At 37.2% G+C, this 16,629-nt stretch overlaps 2 protein-coding genes across 2 annotated transcripts in view; both read right to left on the reverse strand.

The window, feature by feature from the left end:
* Positions 1-12,109, reverse strand: part of LOC148940797 (toll-interacting protein-like) — a 28,074-nt gene extending 15,965 nt beyond the window's left edge. Inside the window, exons 1-2 of the mRNA XM_089105402.1 lie at positions 12,021-12,109; positions 1,218-1,531 (exon numbers count right to left, since the gene is read on the reverse strand). Coding sequence (XP_088961528.1) covers positions 1,218-1,531; positions 12,021-12,062 — 356 coding nt within the window. The 5' untranslated portion in view covers positions 12,063-12,109. The remainder of the gene's footprint in view (positions 1-1,217; positions 1,532-12,020) is intronic.
* Positions 12,110-15,329: 3,220 nt separating this feature from the next.
* On the reverse strand, positions 15,330-15,695 carry LOC148940798 (protein CFDP2-like). Its single transcript, XM_089105077.1, has one exon. The coding sequence runs from the start codon at positions 15,693-15,695 to the stop codon at positions 15,330-15,332; it is 366 nt and encodes a 121-aa protein (XP_088961203.1).
* Positions 15,696-16,629: the final 934 nt, after the last annotated feature.

Below are 16,629 nucleotides of genomic sequence, written 5' to 3' on the forward strand. Positions count from 1 at the left end.
AAAATTTGGCAAATTTATTCTAAAAATGAAACCCTTTGGATTCAAAAATAAAAAAAAAGCATTTCGATCATCTAGCCCTACCCCCCCCCCCCCCTGCGATTTTGATATAGATTTCAAATAAGCACAGATTTCAAGTCAAATAAATCCAGGCTTACGACTAAAAAGTATGACACACTTATTATGATATATACTTGCATAAAAAAATATACATATTTAATAAAATTTCTGAAATATACCTATGCTCATTAGAGATGCAACAAATTCATTAAATAAAGGACTATTAACTCAGCTTCCTTCAATTCTAAAACTAAAAAACCTCACCTGCTTTGCCCTTCGTCAGTGACACAGACTCTGTGTTTCCTTATAGAAGTTCTTTTATTTGTTTTTTTTTCTTTTAATCACTATTCATATTGTTTGCAATAAGTTCCTTCTAAACAAAGAAAAAAATTTGACTTGGCTAAGATGTATAAAAATCAAGGTATCTATAATAATTTTATAGCTATTTCATCTTTTGCAACTTCTGCTTTAAAAAGAGCTCCAGCCTTTCTTCTAAAATAGCAAAGGCTTAAAATGGATTTGAGTTTGAGGGCAAACGCTGGAAAACTGTAGCAAATTTGACACAAGGAAAAAACTGGCCAAACGTTGTTGGGTTAGGTGACTTCATATTGACATATAGCTGAGAGCTTAAAATTCCAAGTTTAAAATTATTCAACAGTTTCATATGAAGAAACTTAGTTGTCCATTTAAAAATGTTGCAATATTTCAACTGGTATGCACTACCATACTAAGATTTTATATTTTCGTATATTTTCATTTGTATTCATAGACAGTTTTTTCTTCCATGGTTGCAAACAATATCACAGGCTTCTAAATGAAAACCCAGATCTAGACTGATGAAAAACTCAAACAGACAAATAATAGTTGTAATTATCAAAGCAATTTGGATTTGAATATTACAGGAAACATTCACTCTGGAGTAAAAGCAAATAAAAAGCCAAAAAAATTGGATTGGACATATATATTGTACAAAGTCTTCTTTAAAAGTTTCATTTCTTTTTGAATATGAAAGCAGTTGATCAAAGGAATTATTAATTCACTGAATAGTTCAATTTCAGTTTTACTTTAGCAGCTAACTTATGTGAGAGAAAGAATAAGTTTACTATAAATTGGCTGCATTACAAAAATCTCAGCTATTTATTTATAAGGAATCAATTTACCATGCAAACGTTTTATTCCATACAGGTGATTTGGCACCATTTGGGTCTGTATGTGTTTCATATACAGTATGTCCAACTCTTATTCGCACATAAGGGTCCATTCTTGTAAATCCATAATTTTTTACCATATTGGCACGGACAACAGATATATTTAATTGACCAGCCAGATTAGATCTTGATGAACCACCCCAGAGCTGCTGTTGCAATGCCATTGCCATTGCCCTGTCCTGGTCTTCTTGTGAAACATGCCCATTTTCGTTTGAATTGATTCCACTAACTCTCAAAAAGTCTTCTGGTAGAGGACCAAGCAAAACCTGCATGAAAAAGACAAAATATACTGTTTTGCATAAAAATTTTAATTGTAAGTGGTAAAAAATTATTAGCTATCTAACAAGAGGACCTTATTGCAACTTACGAAAAGGTGCATGGTTGTGCTGCTGGCTTTATACCCACTTAGATAACAACACTAGCGGTAGTATATGTTCATAGGCTTCAATGAAGTGTTTGTATTTGCATACCATATCATGCATGAAAAAAAAAATGTTGCGAAAAATTACACTGGAAATACACCAGACCACACTATTCAATAGATTCTGCAATGCTACTTGTAGGTGCATGAAGGTAAAGTTATGGAATATGCAAATCTTTAGATGAATTTAAATGGTTTATCAAAACCCAAGTAATTATAAACAAAAGACCAACATAACTGAGCAGGAAGTTTACTTAATTTTACTTTCAGCGGGAACGAGGCTGCCTTGCCCTGCACCAACAGACTTTCAAATTACTTCCGACGACCACTTTAATATATCGGCTGCAGCTTCCCCAGCAATCTTTAGCCAGTCCTTGCCCCGTCTCCAATCATGCCTCCAAAAGCTTCCCCATGGTTCCAGGTTTATTTTGAAAATTTACCAAAGATTCTTCTTCTGACCTCAAAGCTATTATCTCCAGGAGAGTAGCAGCTCGCAGAAGAGCACGTTTTGACATATCGTACCTTTGGGGCAATGCAAGGTGTGGCCAAGGAGCTTGAAACAACAACTTTTGATGATAAGCAAAAACTCTTTTCAACTGGCCACAAGGGATAATTACTTTGCTATTGGGAATTCTAGACCACGTGTAGATTCAGAGTATATAACAAAGGCAGTGGTGAATGAACACGTCCAAACCCCTAGGCTCTTTTGTCTTGAGCAGTCACATCCTGCATATTTACACTAGTACAGCTTGAACGGATGCTGTATAGACTCGTAACTTTGGTTTTTGTCAAGACCTCATGTCTGGCCCATAATGTCTTTTTTTAGACTGGTGAAGACTACCCATGCCTTTGATACGTGGACAGAAATATCTTTTTCAACTTTGCCGTCTGGTCTTACAATAGACCCAATATAATTGAAATCTTGACATTTGCAATTGGTTTGCCATCCAAGATGAATTGACATGATGCAAAATGGTTGAGGGTCATCACTTTAGTCTTGGAGCTGCTTATGGTAAGCCCAATGTTCTTTGAGGTATTAGAGACATCATCAACCATGTCATGCAAGCCATCAGCAGTGATTTCCAGCAAGGAAATGTTGCCCACAAAATCTAAGCCTGTCAAGGATTGATCAACCATCCAGTTGTCCAAAGACAACTCCACTGTAAACTCTCAGGGTATTGCTCACTGTCCAATATATTGCATAGTTGAATAATGTGGGCAATAGGGGACATCCCTGTTTGACCCGAAATCCACCTTGAAACTTGGGAGTATTGTTGATTGATATACAGATGCAGGTCTTGCTTCAAGATACAGTTGTTGATTGAGATACAGATGCAATGTACCTGTTTCAAAGTATGTTGATGAGGTCCTTTGGCACTTCATCTATAGCCATAATCCTCCATATTTCCTTTCTGATTAGAGACTTGAAAGCAGCAATGAAGTCAATGTGCAGAGATAGGTGGCATTTGTAGAACTGATGCTGGATGTTTGATTGTGAGTATCTGCACTGGACAGCCCCTCCCTGCTATGAAGCCTGCCTTTTCATGACAGATTAGCTTGTCATGTGCGTCTTTTTATCTATTTAAGAGAATAAGGCGGAAGATTTACATCATATAGTCAACTAAGGAGATACCTGTATAGTTTCCACAAACAGCCTTGTCCCCCTTTTTGTAGACTGGAACAAGGACTGATACTTTCCAGTCTTTTGGGAAAGTCTTTCTTGTCTGTACTTGTACAAAGAGGTCAGTTAGGTGGCACAATAGAATTGGCTAGGACTTGCACATTTCAAGGGATCCTATCCTCTCCTGGTGTCTTATTGCTCTTTGTGCACTTAAGCACTTTTAGTACCTCTGCAATGCTTGATGGGTCCAAATTGATATTATAAGCTTCCCTAGCGGCATCTGAGAAAAGAGCCAGATCACATGGAACTAAGATGGGGTTCAATAACTCAGAGAAGTGTTCTTGACAGTGTTACAATTGTCCTTTTTCTAATTGAATAATTTACCCACACTTGTCTTTCAGCATGTCAGATGTTGAAGGGGATTTTCATGTTGCTACTTCTGGCAGTATAAACGTTTTCTTGCTACTATGATTTTTGAATGCAGGCTCCAGTTCATTTGCAAGACATGACCAGAACTGTTTCCTGTTCTGCTTCCCATATTGTTTAACTGCTTTGTGAGTTGCTTTTTAAGGGTTCTATTCAGTAATAATGAGTGGGCAACACTCTGGGCTACAGACACAAATAAAGGATATAGTCCCAAACCGAGATTACACAAACTATGTAGCACATAAGCTGAACTAGGTAATCAATGATTCAATATGAAGTAGTTCTAAAACGAAGAGTTCAGAAAACTCATTTGTTTCTCAGTGAGAGCTTACCTAGATGGCAAGAATTTGACACTGCCATTGAAGAAGAGAGCTCCACAGAAAAATCAAGCTTGAAACTAAGATTTGTGATTACGTAAATATAACCTTGAAACCCCTAAAGAGATCAATTGTTGACCTAGGCAGAGCATGACATTTTCCAAGCCATACTTGTGATGAGCAAAAAATTTTAAGACAGAACTTGGCTGGTTTTATAGATGATGCTAAATAGTTGTCTCAACCATGTGACATAACTTGTAACATGAATAACTTGTAATGATAATGTGGACTGGGCTGATTTCTTCAAACTTAGTCATTACTCAGCCACTCGACAAAACTCGCATAAACTGTATCAGCCGCAAGTGTACAAGAAAATAGGTCAATGTAGCTTTATTAACTGAGCAACAAAACTTTGGAATAGTTTACCTGATACTGCAGTTTTTGCACAAAGGGTGCACACATTTAAGAGAGCTCTTGTTGAAACTGAGTTCTATGAATTCAGTTTCTGCAATATAGTTGTTTTTTTTTACTGATGAATATTTTTGTTTTGTGTTTTGCAGTGTTGCTGTTTGAGCTGTCATTTCTTGTGTTTGCATTGCAACAAGCCTATGGCTTCCTCCTTTATTGAATAAAACAAATGAAAAATTAGAATAAGCAAGCAAATATTACAGTGTTTTTTTTTTCTAATCCTAGGCAGCATTTGAAATTGTTGTCATTTCATAGAAGAATGCCATTCAATTTTGAAACAGAGGGGTAACTTACAAAAAATTGGAAAGGATCTGTATATTGGAAAAATATCAAAAAAGGTACTTAAATATATAAAATACAGATAGAATAGAACCCAATAGAACAACATCCAGTTGGTCAAATGTCTGTTACCTTAGATCTGGCCTCACTAGGGTGGACTGGGATACAATTCTGACAACAATGATTATTATATTTGGAAAAAACACTGAACTGGGAATCAAAAGGTACTGTATATTGGTTCAGTATTTTGTTTTTTCCTTTCTCAGTTAAAATATCACTTTTTCATACCACACCATTTGATATGCTTTTTAACCACTCTTTCTAAATGTTAATTAAAAAAAAAATCCACAAAAAAAGTTTTTCAAAGAAAAGCCAAAGCTACATTAAACCAAAGATGAGCAGAAATAAAGTCAAATTATTTTTCAAGCTTAAAACTACCATAAATAGATAAAACCCAAAAGGAACAGAAATTACAACAAATAAATAAGTCAAGCTTAAAATGGGCAGAAACCAAGAGGAGTAGGGCTGATGCCCCCACCCCCCTGTCTTCTAAAGACCAGAGGATAATTTTCACTTTACTGAAATCAATTCTTATTTTGTTATTTTTATATCTCACAATAAAAAAAAAATCACTGTCATAACGAAAATTACTAAAAAAAAAAAAAAATGAATTTGGATTGACAGCTTAATATACATACTCATATTCATTCCTGAAAGTCATTATAATTTGGATTCATTAAAGTTCAAAAAGAGAAAACACTTGGAATGTACTTTTTCAGTTTAGTGCGCATTTTATTCTATACTTTAGAAGGTACATGAGTTGTCACAGCATAAAATAAGAAATGCAAGAAATTTCTTGCATTTCTTGTTAAAGCTTATTAAGGTTCCTTGTTAAAGCCTGTTTCTATATTCTTATCTTGTGAGATCTTGTTTTGCCAAAGTGATAACAACAGAATTGTAGATATAAATATTACTTGAAATTATTTAAAAAGTGGATAACAATGATAGAAACATGATAATAAGATCATTGGAAAAATTTATTTATCATATTTAATAGTGTTTTAAAGTCGTTTTCATAACGTTATATCATTTCCTTTAAAAATGGTCATGTTCAAGAATGATACCATATTACCTTATGATATTTGGACTAAGGTCTATGAAAGGCCCCCTATTAAAGTCTATGAAGTCTAAATCCAAGCCTTGCAGCAAAGATTTAATACACACATACTCTAAATCAACATTCAAGCTATTCAGTTTTGGGATTTAATTGAGTGGGTGATACAGTTCCTAACAGATAGGATACAGAGTGTAAAATTATTTGGCAAGGATAGAAAGATGTTCTTCTCTGCAGTGGCTGCAGTTTAAAGTGGTATTCCTACCTTGGGTCCTATCTTATTCAACATATATATAAATAACATACCAGAAATCCTTAAGAAAAAAAGTAAATCTTTGTGTCAGTGGTATGTACACTCCAAGGAGCATATAGAAACCTGTGAAGGGGTACACAAGGTAATCTTATCACACAGTCATTCATTTAATAGGATGAGGAAACATCCATTTTGCTCACTTGCATAGTAAGTAAGAGTAACATTCTCATAGCAAGTAAGGGTAGCAATGCTAAGAAAGCAAACAGATTTTGCAGTCAATATCTCAATGTCTTGCTTTTATTGAGGCATATGACTTGCCTAATTACACTGGTCTGTAGTTTTCTATAAAAAAACAAATTTTTATTTTTATAATTGATTCATACTGATATACAAATATCTTCAAGTTTAAAGTCCCACCAAATTTAAATTTTTTATCATGGTTGCAATGGAGCTCTAACCTAGTAAACAACAAACCAGAGCCCAAAGTGACCCCCCCCCCAAAAAAAAAAATATATATATATATGTTTCAATAAAAATTGGCTAGTGAGAAAACATTATTGCTGATACAGGAATTGTCAGGGCCAGAATTAAATCTGACATCCCTAGGTCCAAGCAATTTTTTTTGGGGGGGGAGACAGAGATTTACAGGGAAATCCCCAAAAATTTGGGGATGATTCAAGCCCTGAACAAAAGGCAAATGATGAGTGATGAATCAAAAGTAATGCAAGAAAAAGGCAACATTAAGCTCTCAGCTGCCCTTCTTGGGAGACATCTGACAGTATAAGTGGCTATGAAATTCCAATGTTGTTTTAAAATCACTTTTCTGTGAATAGACAGTCATGGAATTGTCCAAGCAACCAACCTGTCTATCTCAGATAAAGAGACATTAGTTGAAATTTCAAAAGATTCTTTTCTGCATTCTGAGTTTAAACAAGCAAATGATACTGAATTCTGCACAAGAACAATGAAAGATTATAAAAGTATTGGTGATAAATCTCTGAAATGTCTATTGCCTTTCCCATAACCCAGTACTTGTTGAGAGGGCATTTTGATCCTATGCATTTATCAAGAACAAACACAGAAATGAACTTGATGCAGCTCAAGATTTAAGGCTTTTATTCTGGCAGATCTTTTGACACCAGTGTCCTTGAATCATATGATCTAATCACTAAGTAGCTTGATATTGGGGAGCCTGCTGACATGATTTTGCTTGACTTTTCTAAAGCTTTGACAAAGTGTGTCACAATCAACTTGCAATTAAATTACATTCAGTAAAGCTTGAAGAGAAATCCCTGCTCTGGATCCTTGATTTTCTTTATTTATTGATTTTCGTTATTTGATGACTCTGGTAATTGTATTCTTTCTTCCTCAATGCATGGTCTGAATGGAGTTCCCCAGGGAAGTGTCTTGGGTCCTACACTATTGAATATTTTCATCAATGATGCTCCTTCCATTATCAGCAGTAAATCAACTCCTTATGCTGATGACCTGAAGCTTCTTGGACCAGCTTTGTCCTGTGAAGATCATAGCCTGCTACAAAATAATCTTCAATTGCTGGGTCAATGGGCTGAGGCCTGGCTTCTTGAATTCAATGTTGCCAAGTGCCATATCATTCACTTTGGCAAACTGAATCCTTACCGCACTTATTTTTTCTTAGGCCACCCACTCTCCTCTGTAAATAATGAGCAAGATCATGGTGTCACTACTGACAATGAATTAAAATTCAGCACTCATGCTAAGAGGTCTGCTGCTGGGGCTAGTTGACTGATTAAACGTACAATTTCCTTTCATTTTCCTAAAGTCACCAGTCTTCTTTATAAGGGACTTGTGGGTTCTAAGCTTGAAGTTCGAATGTTTCTTGCCTCTCCATACTTTCAAAGACATAAAATTTCTTGAAGATGTGCAGAGACGTGCTACTAAAGTGATATCTGGCATGCAAGAGCTTTCCTAACCTGTAAGGCTATGAAAGCTGAATCTCCCAACACTTGTTTACAGGAATAATAGAGGGGATGCAATTTTAGCCTTTAAGTTACTGAGGGCTAATATTCTCCCAGCATTATTCCCTACTGTTGGTACCAATTCAAAAACCAGAGGTCATCACCTGAAACTTGTCAAGCAGTCTACAATTTCTAGAGACTCAATTCTTCTCAACACATATTGTCAATAATTGGAACAAATTATCTAATGAAATAGTTACTGCTGAATCCATTGATGTTTTCAAAGAAAGGCTGGTGCTGAGTGGTACTCCAGAGAGTGTAAACTCAATTGGGATGTACTGAAGATGGAACAGCACCTGATCACCAGTGAACCTGCATACAACTAGTCATCATTCCAGAGCTCTACAAGGAGAAATCCTTGGATTGCTCCTAGCTTCAATTTAAGGTAAATTTAAGATTGCAAAATGATCTGTTATTTGAAAATTATGCTGAAAAATGAATCCAAGTTTTGTTTAGTATTGTCTTCTGACACTATAACAATAATTTACACAATTTTTTTTTTTTTTTTATAATTTTGTTTACAAAATAATTTTAGTTATATTTAGTCTTGCTTACTAACATTATGAATATACTCAGTTTTCATATATGTTGTATATTAAATTTGTGCCTTTAAAGCTTAGTCTTTATCAAGATGAAAAAGAAAATAAAACTCATTTTTAAAAGTATTATAGGTGGCTAATAGTTCTACATGGAAGGGGTTACTACATGATGGAAATCCATTTTCAGGGGCACATAACTTGAAAAAGGTTAGGAACTACTGCTCGTATGCTGATGACTGATAAATTATCAGTTGTGCAGACACAGGAGAGAAGATCATGCCAACACAAAGAGAAGAGCAACAAAATGCATTAAAAACTTTCATGATGTCCTATATCCACCCCATCTTCAGAAGCTTAACTACTATCTCTTGCTTATCATTGCAAACAAGGTGATGTGATAACAGTATACAGGCTTTTGAATACTGAAGATACTACTCCTGGTCACTTTTTACTTGGCAACTCAAAGAAAACTCTCAGTCACTCCTAAAAGCTTTCCTAGAAACAGGTAGACACCAGGCTGAGAGTTCTTTTCTAAAAGGCTACACTTATTAGCCTGTAGAACTCCCTTAGTGAAAGAAAAGTGACCTCAACCAACATGGATGTATTCAAGTCTTCTGTGGATATGGAGCAACTGAATAACCCATGATATACTTCTTGGGATGCCAAAGATAACACATCCCACTATCATCATTAAGTTTCCAACTACTGGATTTTGTCCTAATGCTAGCAAGTACAATTTAAAGTAATACATACAAGTAATTGATTCAACTTGATAAGGGACATTCAAGATGCAATGCTTTGAAATATTGCTAAAATTCTAGTTTAGCTACTTTCTGCTATATTGGAAAGGGGTTAGTTTAGGAAAATGAAACTTTCAGGGATGGTCTACAGATTAAAGTATGTCCATGAAGGTATTTTGAAGTACCTGTCTCTTAACCATCTCCCTCTGGAGGACAGTGACCTTTGAAATTTTTGAGTTAAGAAAGTGAAACCCTGCAAAACAGATATTCTGCTTAAATGAAGCATAAGAAAAATGTTTTCAGCTTCATAACTTTGCTGTTTGATATGACTTAAAATTCAAATTGAATAACAGGAATTGCATTTTTGAGAACTAAAACCAACAGAAGCTGATAGCTGAATATCAAGGTAAAAAATTTTTTGTCAAAATTTTAACAGGTATAAACCTGTGAAGTAGGCATATATATATGACTTAGAAATCAGAAGAGGGTTAACATGGAAGCTTGGTAATACCTTCCCTGAGTAAGTTTTTGGCCCTGAATTCATTACTGAAAATGTCATCATCCTAACCTAGCCTTAGGTTAGGAAAATGAAATTTTGAGGGATGAGTCTACAGGTCAAAGTATGTCCCAGGAAGGTATTTTGAAGTTCTTATCTCCACTCCTTCTCTCTTTAGTGGGTCCTGAAATTTTCCTACTTGACAGGTATTAACCTATTGAAATTTTAACAAAACAACATTTTACTTTAATTTTCAGTTATACATTTCTTTTTCTCTGGCTTTAGTTCTGAAAATGCAATTCCTGTTATTTAAGTAGAATTTTAAGCCATATCAATGTTTTTTTCTCCAAAATTCAGGAAATGTGTTTGCATATGTTTAAAACCTTATAAATTGGGATTGAACAAAGTTTTGAAAGTGAAAATAGCAGTCTTGTACTTCATTTAAGCTATAGATCTATTTTCCAGGGTTATTATTATATGACACACATATTTTTATAGATCATTAGAGGTCTGGGCCTCCTACAGAGAGAAAGAGCGGAGATAGGTACTTCAAAAGGTCAATATATACAAAATCATATTATTTATTTAGGAATAAAGTGAATAGGCTACACCATTTAACGCCTTTTTTTATACAGATTACGAATATAATGAGCATTTATATCATGAATTTATTTCTCCCACCCCCCCGATATAGGCGCTACCTAACCCAACCTAACCTAACTTAACCCAGAATTGGCCTATATAGGGGGGGGGGGTGTGAAATTCATTTCCGATAGAAATGCTTATTATATTTGTCATCAGCATAAAAAAGGCATCAAATGGTGTATTCACTTTAGTCCTAACTCAATAATATGATTTGGTATATATTGACCCTTCAAAATACCTTACCAGGACATTCTTTAGCCTGTAGGCACATCCCTAAAAGTTTCATTTTCCTAATGTAACCCCTTTCTGAGATACTCAAAAGTAGCTAGGCTAAAGTAGAATTTTACCATAACTTCTTTGTGTGGTTACAAGAATGAAAGGTAAATATCTACCAAATCATATTATTGACTTACACATAAAGTGAATATACAACTTGATGCCTTTTTTTTAGGCTGATTACAAATATAATAATCATTTCTATCAGAAATGAATTTCAGCCCCCCACCCTATATATGCCAATTCAGGGTATATGCTATATTTCTACATTAGGGGGGATGGGGGTAAAGTTTAAACTTACCTCCCATTTACATCAGAAACAAAATTTGCCCCCACCCCCCTTAATGTAGAAATATAGGTATACACTGAATTAGCATATATAGGGGGGCTGAAATTCATTTCCGGTAGAAATGATTATTATATTCATAATCAGCATAAAAAAGGCATTGAGTGGTATATTCACTTTATGCATAAGCCAATAATGATTTGGTAGATATTTACCAAATGAAAAACCTTTGGGGCCCCTTTAAGGACTCAAGATGTAATTAGCCCCAAAAGCAATTAGGCTATTGAATTATGGGTCAATATCTACCAAATCATATTATTGAGTTAGGAATAAAGTGAATACACCATTCAATGCCTTTTTTATGCTGATTACAAATATAATAAGCATTTCTATCAGGGAATGAATTTCAGCCCCTCCCCCTAGATATGCCAATTCCGGGTGAGGTTAGGCCTAAGTTAGGTAAAGCATTTATAGGGGGGGGGGGGCTGAAATAAATGACCAAAGTAGATTCTTATTATATTTGTAATAAGAATAAAAAAAGGCATGGAGTGGTGCATTCACTTTATTCCTAAATCAGAAATATTATTTGTTAGATATTTACCAAATTATGAAAGAGCATAAAAAAGGCATCAATACTGTTTTTAGTTTTATTCTAGCTAAATTATTGCACCACCTAAAAATTTGCCAGGACACCTAGCAGCCCATAGTAAACAAGTTCTAAAAAGTGTTTCTAAAAAAAACTGGCTAGGCCTAGTGAGAAAAATCCTCATTTTTAGCTCATAAGAATTGTTTTCTTGACAAGTTTCCTTCTCAATAGGTCCTACACTAGACCTTTACACAGCAAACTTACCAAAAAAAATAAAGACTTCTAAATTACCTCAGCCCTGCTAGACTTGTCTACTCCATTTACAGAAGCCATTGGATTGCCAGTATTTTGCCAAGTATTATGTTTCTTCTTCTTGTCGGAATCAGTGTTATCATCAGGGTTACCAAAACTTTTAAGGACAAAAGTGTCCAAATCAGCCAAAAATGGACACTTTTAGTGTCCCTGTAGAAAACTAGCTAATATACAGGGTTGCCACTATGAATTTTCAAAGCCTGTGAAAAAAGTGTCAAAAAATCTGTGAAATTCGTCCTTCTTTGTTCCGCTACCTCGCGGTCTGTTACCTGCATGAGTTCTGCAAGTATTTCCATATTTGTCATTAACGCTACCAATAAATTAAGTTTAGTACTAGTTCAATTTGAAGATATGGCATAAAAAATCGTCATTAGAATGTCAACAGAGCGAAATTTTATATCGATTATCAATACCTAACTATATATCTTATTCGAAAAGTAAAGAACCAATCATAGAGATTCATTTTCACTTCGGCATTTTCATAAGTTATGCGAAAAAGATGCGAGTCGTTGATATTCGGTAGCTATTAAAGATATTAGGGTGCGACAAGGTCCAAACGGCTGTAGCAACGAAATGTCTATTTTGACCTACATGGTTTTAAAGTTCAACAAAATACGTCAATCTCCTTAACCACTCAGTCAACTGGTTGGTCAAGGGGTTAAAATCATTTGACAACTCCTCTATCTTGTCGTTTTCGGAACATTTAGAAGTAGCCCGGAGAAAAAATGACGTTTCCGAGAACTAAAAAAGTGAGAAGAAAAGGCCGACTGAACTAATTTCGCTTGAGTTATACTCGGTAGAAACTGGCGACAAGTGTTAGACAAAAATTCATAGCTGAAAGTATATAATATAAAACGGAAACGTTTGTTAGCGGCTATAAATAAAATTGAGCCGCTACGCAGATTTTCTGCGAAACTCCTTTCTTTCTATGACAGCAGTATAATAACAGACTTGTGCTTATTTGTACTTGATGCACATTCAAGCCGTAACCAGACTCATCAGGGGGCCCAGCAGATGACGACATGTCTCCTTCCTTAGGTTTCGCTTGAGAGTGGAAGGCTCGACCATTTCAAGCCACTGACGATCCCAGCGACGGCCGTATTTTCAGAATCCTCCGATTGGCTCCAGATCAGACTTAACTATTGCTAGCCACGTCTTTTTTAAGCCTCCTGCCCTCTTCTTCCATGCCGGTGGTGGTAGACATTTGAGACATATTTTGCTTATATGGTCATCTGGTCTGCCCATTGTGTGGCCAAACAATCTCAATCTCCTGTGCTTAACAATGTCAGAGACAAGTGGGCGATCCCCACATTTTCTCCTTACTTCTTCATTCGAGATTATATCTGTGAGGCAGATACCCAGGACATAGCGCAGGCATTTGTGGTTGAATATATTCAAGCTCAACGCTTCGGCTACTTTAAGTGACCATGTTTCACATCCATAGAGGAGAACAGAGAACCATAGCTTCATACACTCGGAGCTTTGTGCGTGGCGATATTTCGATCTGCTTCCATGCTTCCGTAGTTGAAGGAAGACACTCCAGTCTGACGATTTGCAGCTCTGGACTTCTTCAGAAGATTTGCCGGCAAGGTTTACCATCAATCCGATGTATTTGAACGACTGGACGTCCTCTATCTGATTACCATTTAGGGCAACAGGGATTCCATCCAACACATCTGTTCGCATGGATTTTGTTCTTTCTAGGCTTATTTGGAAACCAGTCGAAAGTTTCATGAATACCACGCCACTTATCATAATCTGGGCTTCTGCATCAGATTAAGCTAGCCTGTTCACATCGCTAGCAAAATCAAGATTTGTGATAGAGGAGAACGGACTAACTGCAACGCCTCTATGCGTGCCGAAGACCCTGAGGATCCAATCGATGACGAAGTTGAATAAAGATGGTGAAAGGACACATCCTTGACATACACCTTCCTCGATCAGGACCAGATCTGAAAGATGGCCATCGACTCTTACCTGGGCCTTTGTTCCAGCATAGTATGCCTTGAGCAGATTGATGATCTTCTCAAGCACACCGTCCTCTCTCATTGCTTCCCATATTGCATCACGATGGAGCGAATCAAGCGCGGTAATGAAGTCTATGAAGATTTGGTTTGTTTCCTGCTGGTGTTTAAACCGGTGTTCAAGGAGTTGTCACAGGCTAAAAATCTGGTCACACCAACCCATGCCCGGCCTGAATCCTGCTTTGTTGAGTCCCGTTCGTCTGCTTCGGGTGTCTCTGAATCTATTTAAAGGTATCACTGCGAACAGCTTGGCAGCAATGGGGATAGGGGATATACCTAGGTAGTTTTTGCAGTCCATTAGGTCTCCTTTTTTGAAGATAGGGACAATTATTGAGGTCTTCCAGTCATCTGGGATGTATTCATTGTATGAAGTTTATCCATCACCACCTCAGGGAGAGTTTTCAGTGGTTCGGCAGGAATCCCAGCTATTCCTGGGCTTTCATGGTTTTTAAAAACTTGGATCGCCTTAACTACTTCATCCCTGGAGGTTGGGTCCGTACATACATTTCATAATCCTGGTTGTGTGGGGGGTTCTGCGGTGCAGCAAGTGGTTGCTTTCGATTACTATTGTCTTCTGGTCTCGATAGCTCTTGGAAGTGAGCACGCCATCTTTCGATATGCTCCTCGCTGCTTTTGAGCATTTTCCCATCCTTCACCTTAAGCGAGAGGATGGTAGTTTGCTTCTTCTTCCCAGTGCATTCTCCAAGTATCTGATAGAGTTTTCGTGTATCGCTCCGTTATGCTGCTCTTTCCATATCACTGGGAACATTAGACCAGTAGGTTTTTTTGTCAGCTCCTTACGATTTGTGACATTCTTGTCGTAGTGTTTTGTATGTGGAGGATTTTTTGTTTGTCATTTCTTTTTTTTTTGGCAGAGTTTGAGTGTCACTTCTGAGATTCATTCCTTGGTTTTATGCTTCACAAACCTAAGTATGTATGAGGCAGCTACAATGTTTTGGTCCTTGAATTTGTTCCATTTCTTCTCAATCTCCATCTTGGGGAAGTTGAGGCACTTATCCGTCGGGGTTGCCTCCTTAGTGTCATCTTGAAGGACAACGAATCGGTTTGAGCGTTCAAGGACAAGCGCTCCTCGGTACTCATCTACTTTCAGCTTCAACACGTCTATTTTCTGGTACGGCATAGTAGTCTTCCTTGAGCTGAGTCTGTAATTTAGCCTTGTCTTTAGCAAGAAGTGGTAAGATCCATTTTGTGATTCCGTGTCAGCACCTCTGCGCCCTCTCGAGTTCAACACCATGGATTTCTATCATCGGGATACAAGGAGATGATCTATTTGGGCCTTTACTCTTCCATCACGAAAATTCCGTGTATACGTATGACACGACTTGTGCCTAAACCAGGTGTTAGCCACAGCGAGATTGTTCTGCATTGCGAACAACAGAAGCCTGTTTCCATTTGTGCACCGGTCTCCGAGGCCTTGCTTGCCAATCACCTGTTCCAAGCTATTCAGCCTTCTGCCAATTCTGGCATTGAATTCACCTCCAGTTCGAAGGATATCTTTCCATGGAATCTTATCAAGGACTCTCTGCAGGTCACTGAAAAACTGGTCCTCGTAGTGTTCAGTGGCATCTGTTATTGGGGCGTAAACGCTAATGATAGTCAGATTATTCATACAACCCTTAATTCTTGCCTGCAAGTTCTCTCAGACACAAGCTCGTGTTTAATAAGCTCAATGATTGCTTTGGGGGACAACAGGATACCTACTCCTTGCCCGGCCAGATCCATCTAATGGTCCCGAGTTAAAAAAGAGACCGCTTTTCTAGCCGAGAATTCAAGGGCCAAGATGTCATGTCCGTTTAGTCTCGTGTCAGAAACACACAGATTATCAAAGTCATAAAGATAATATTCATCAGCTACAAAAGATTGTGTCAGTAAACGTTTAATCGAGCACGGGATCCAGCAGCCGATAATCAGGCCTTTTCTTTTTGATAAGACGGTAGCCAGCCTACTTTTTAACGAGAACGCCATTCTCGCCATATTACATAATACCGAAATTACCGTAGCCAAGCTTTTCATCATCATATATGTCATCGTCATTAAGCGTTTATTGGGGATAAAGTACATCACATGGTCCACAGTCTTGCGGTCACCCAAAGCGCGTTGGCCATCACCTTGCTCGGCGTGGAGCTCGGTGATATTTACACCTCTTCACCACTTTGAGGTGCGCTAGCGGACTTCCTTTGCAGCCTTGGGACGGAGAGTCAAGCCTCATTGCCTGGATGCCCACCACCGCCGTGGAAATTTCCAGGCTTAACTACCCCTTTGCTCCCACTTAGAATCAGTAATAGGCTTCAGAAGGCTTATAATATCAGCCATATGCACACGGATATACGCCAAAGGGATTTACCCGGAACGTGCCAGCAGGGACTGGCCATTCACTTCTTCTTTCCAGCCTTCTCAGTGACTTTGCCACCTGCAGTAGGTAGGTCCTTGAAGTTGATCGATTTGATGACAAACGTCAACCGTAGGATAGAAGAAAAAGATATATTTGATAGTTCTAGCATACCACTTTGGTTAAGACTTTAGGTCCTATTCGGTTGATAAAT

The sequence above is a fragment of the Artemia sp. Qi Xiang Cuo genome, chromosome 19, assembly GCF_049724085.1.
Source record: "Artemia sp. Qi Xiang Cuo chromosome 19, ASM4972408v1, whole genome shotgun sequence".
In the NCBI taxonomy this organism is placed as follows: Eukaryota; Metazoa; Arthropoda; class Branchiopoda; order Anostraca; family Artemiidae; genus Artemia; species Artemia sp. Qi Xiang Cuo.

What these genes read in the sequence shown, in the direction of transcription:
- LOC148940798 (XM_089105077.1), bottom strand. Translation starts at nt 15,695, where the DNA reads ATGAATAATCTGACTATCATTAGCGTTTACGCCCCAATAACAGATGCC.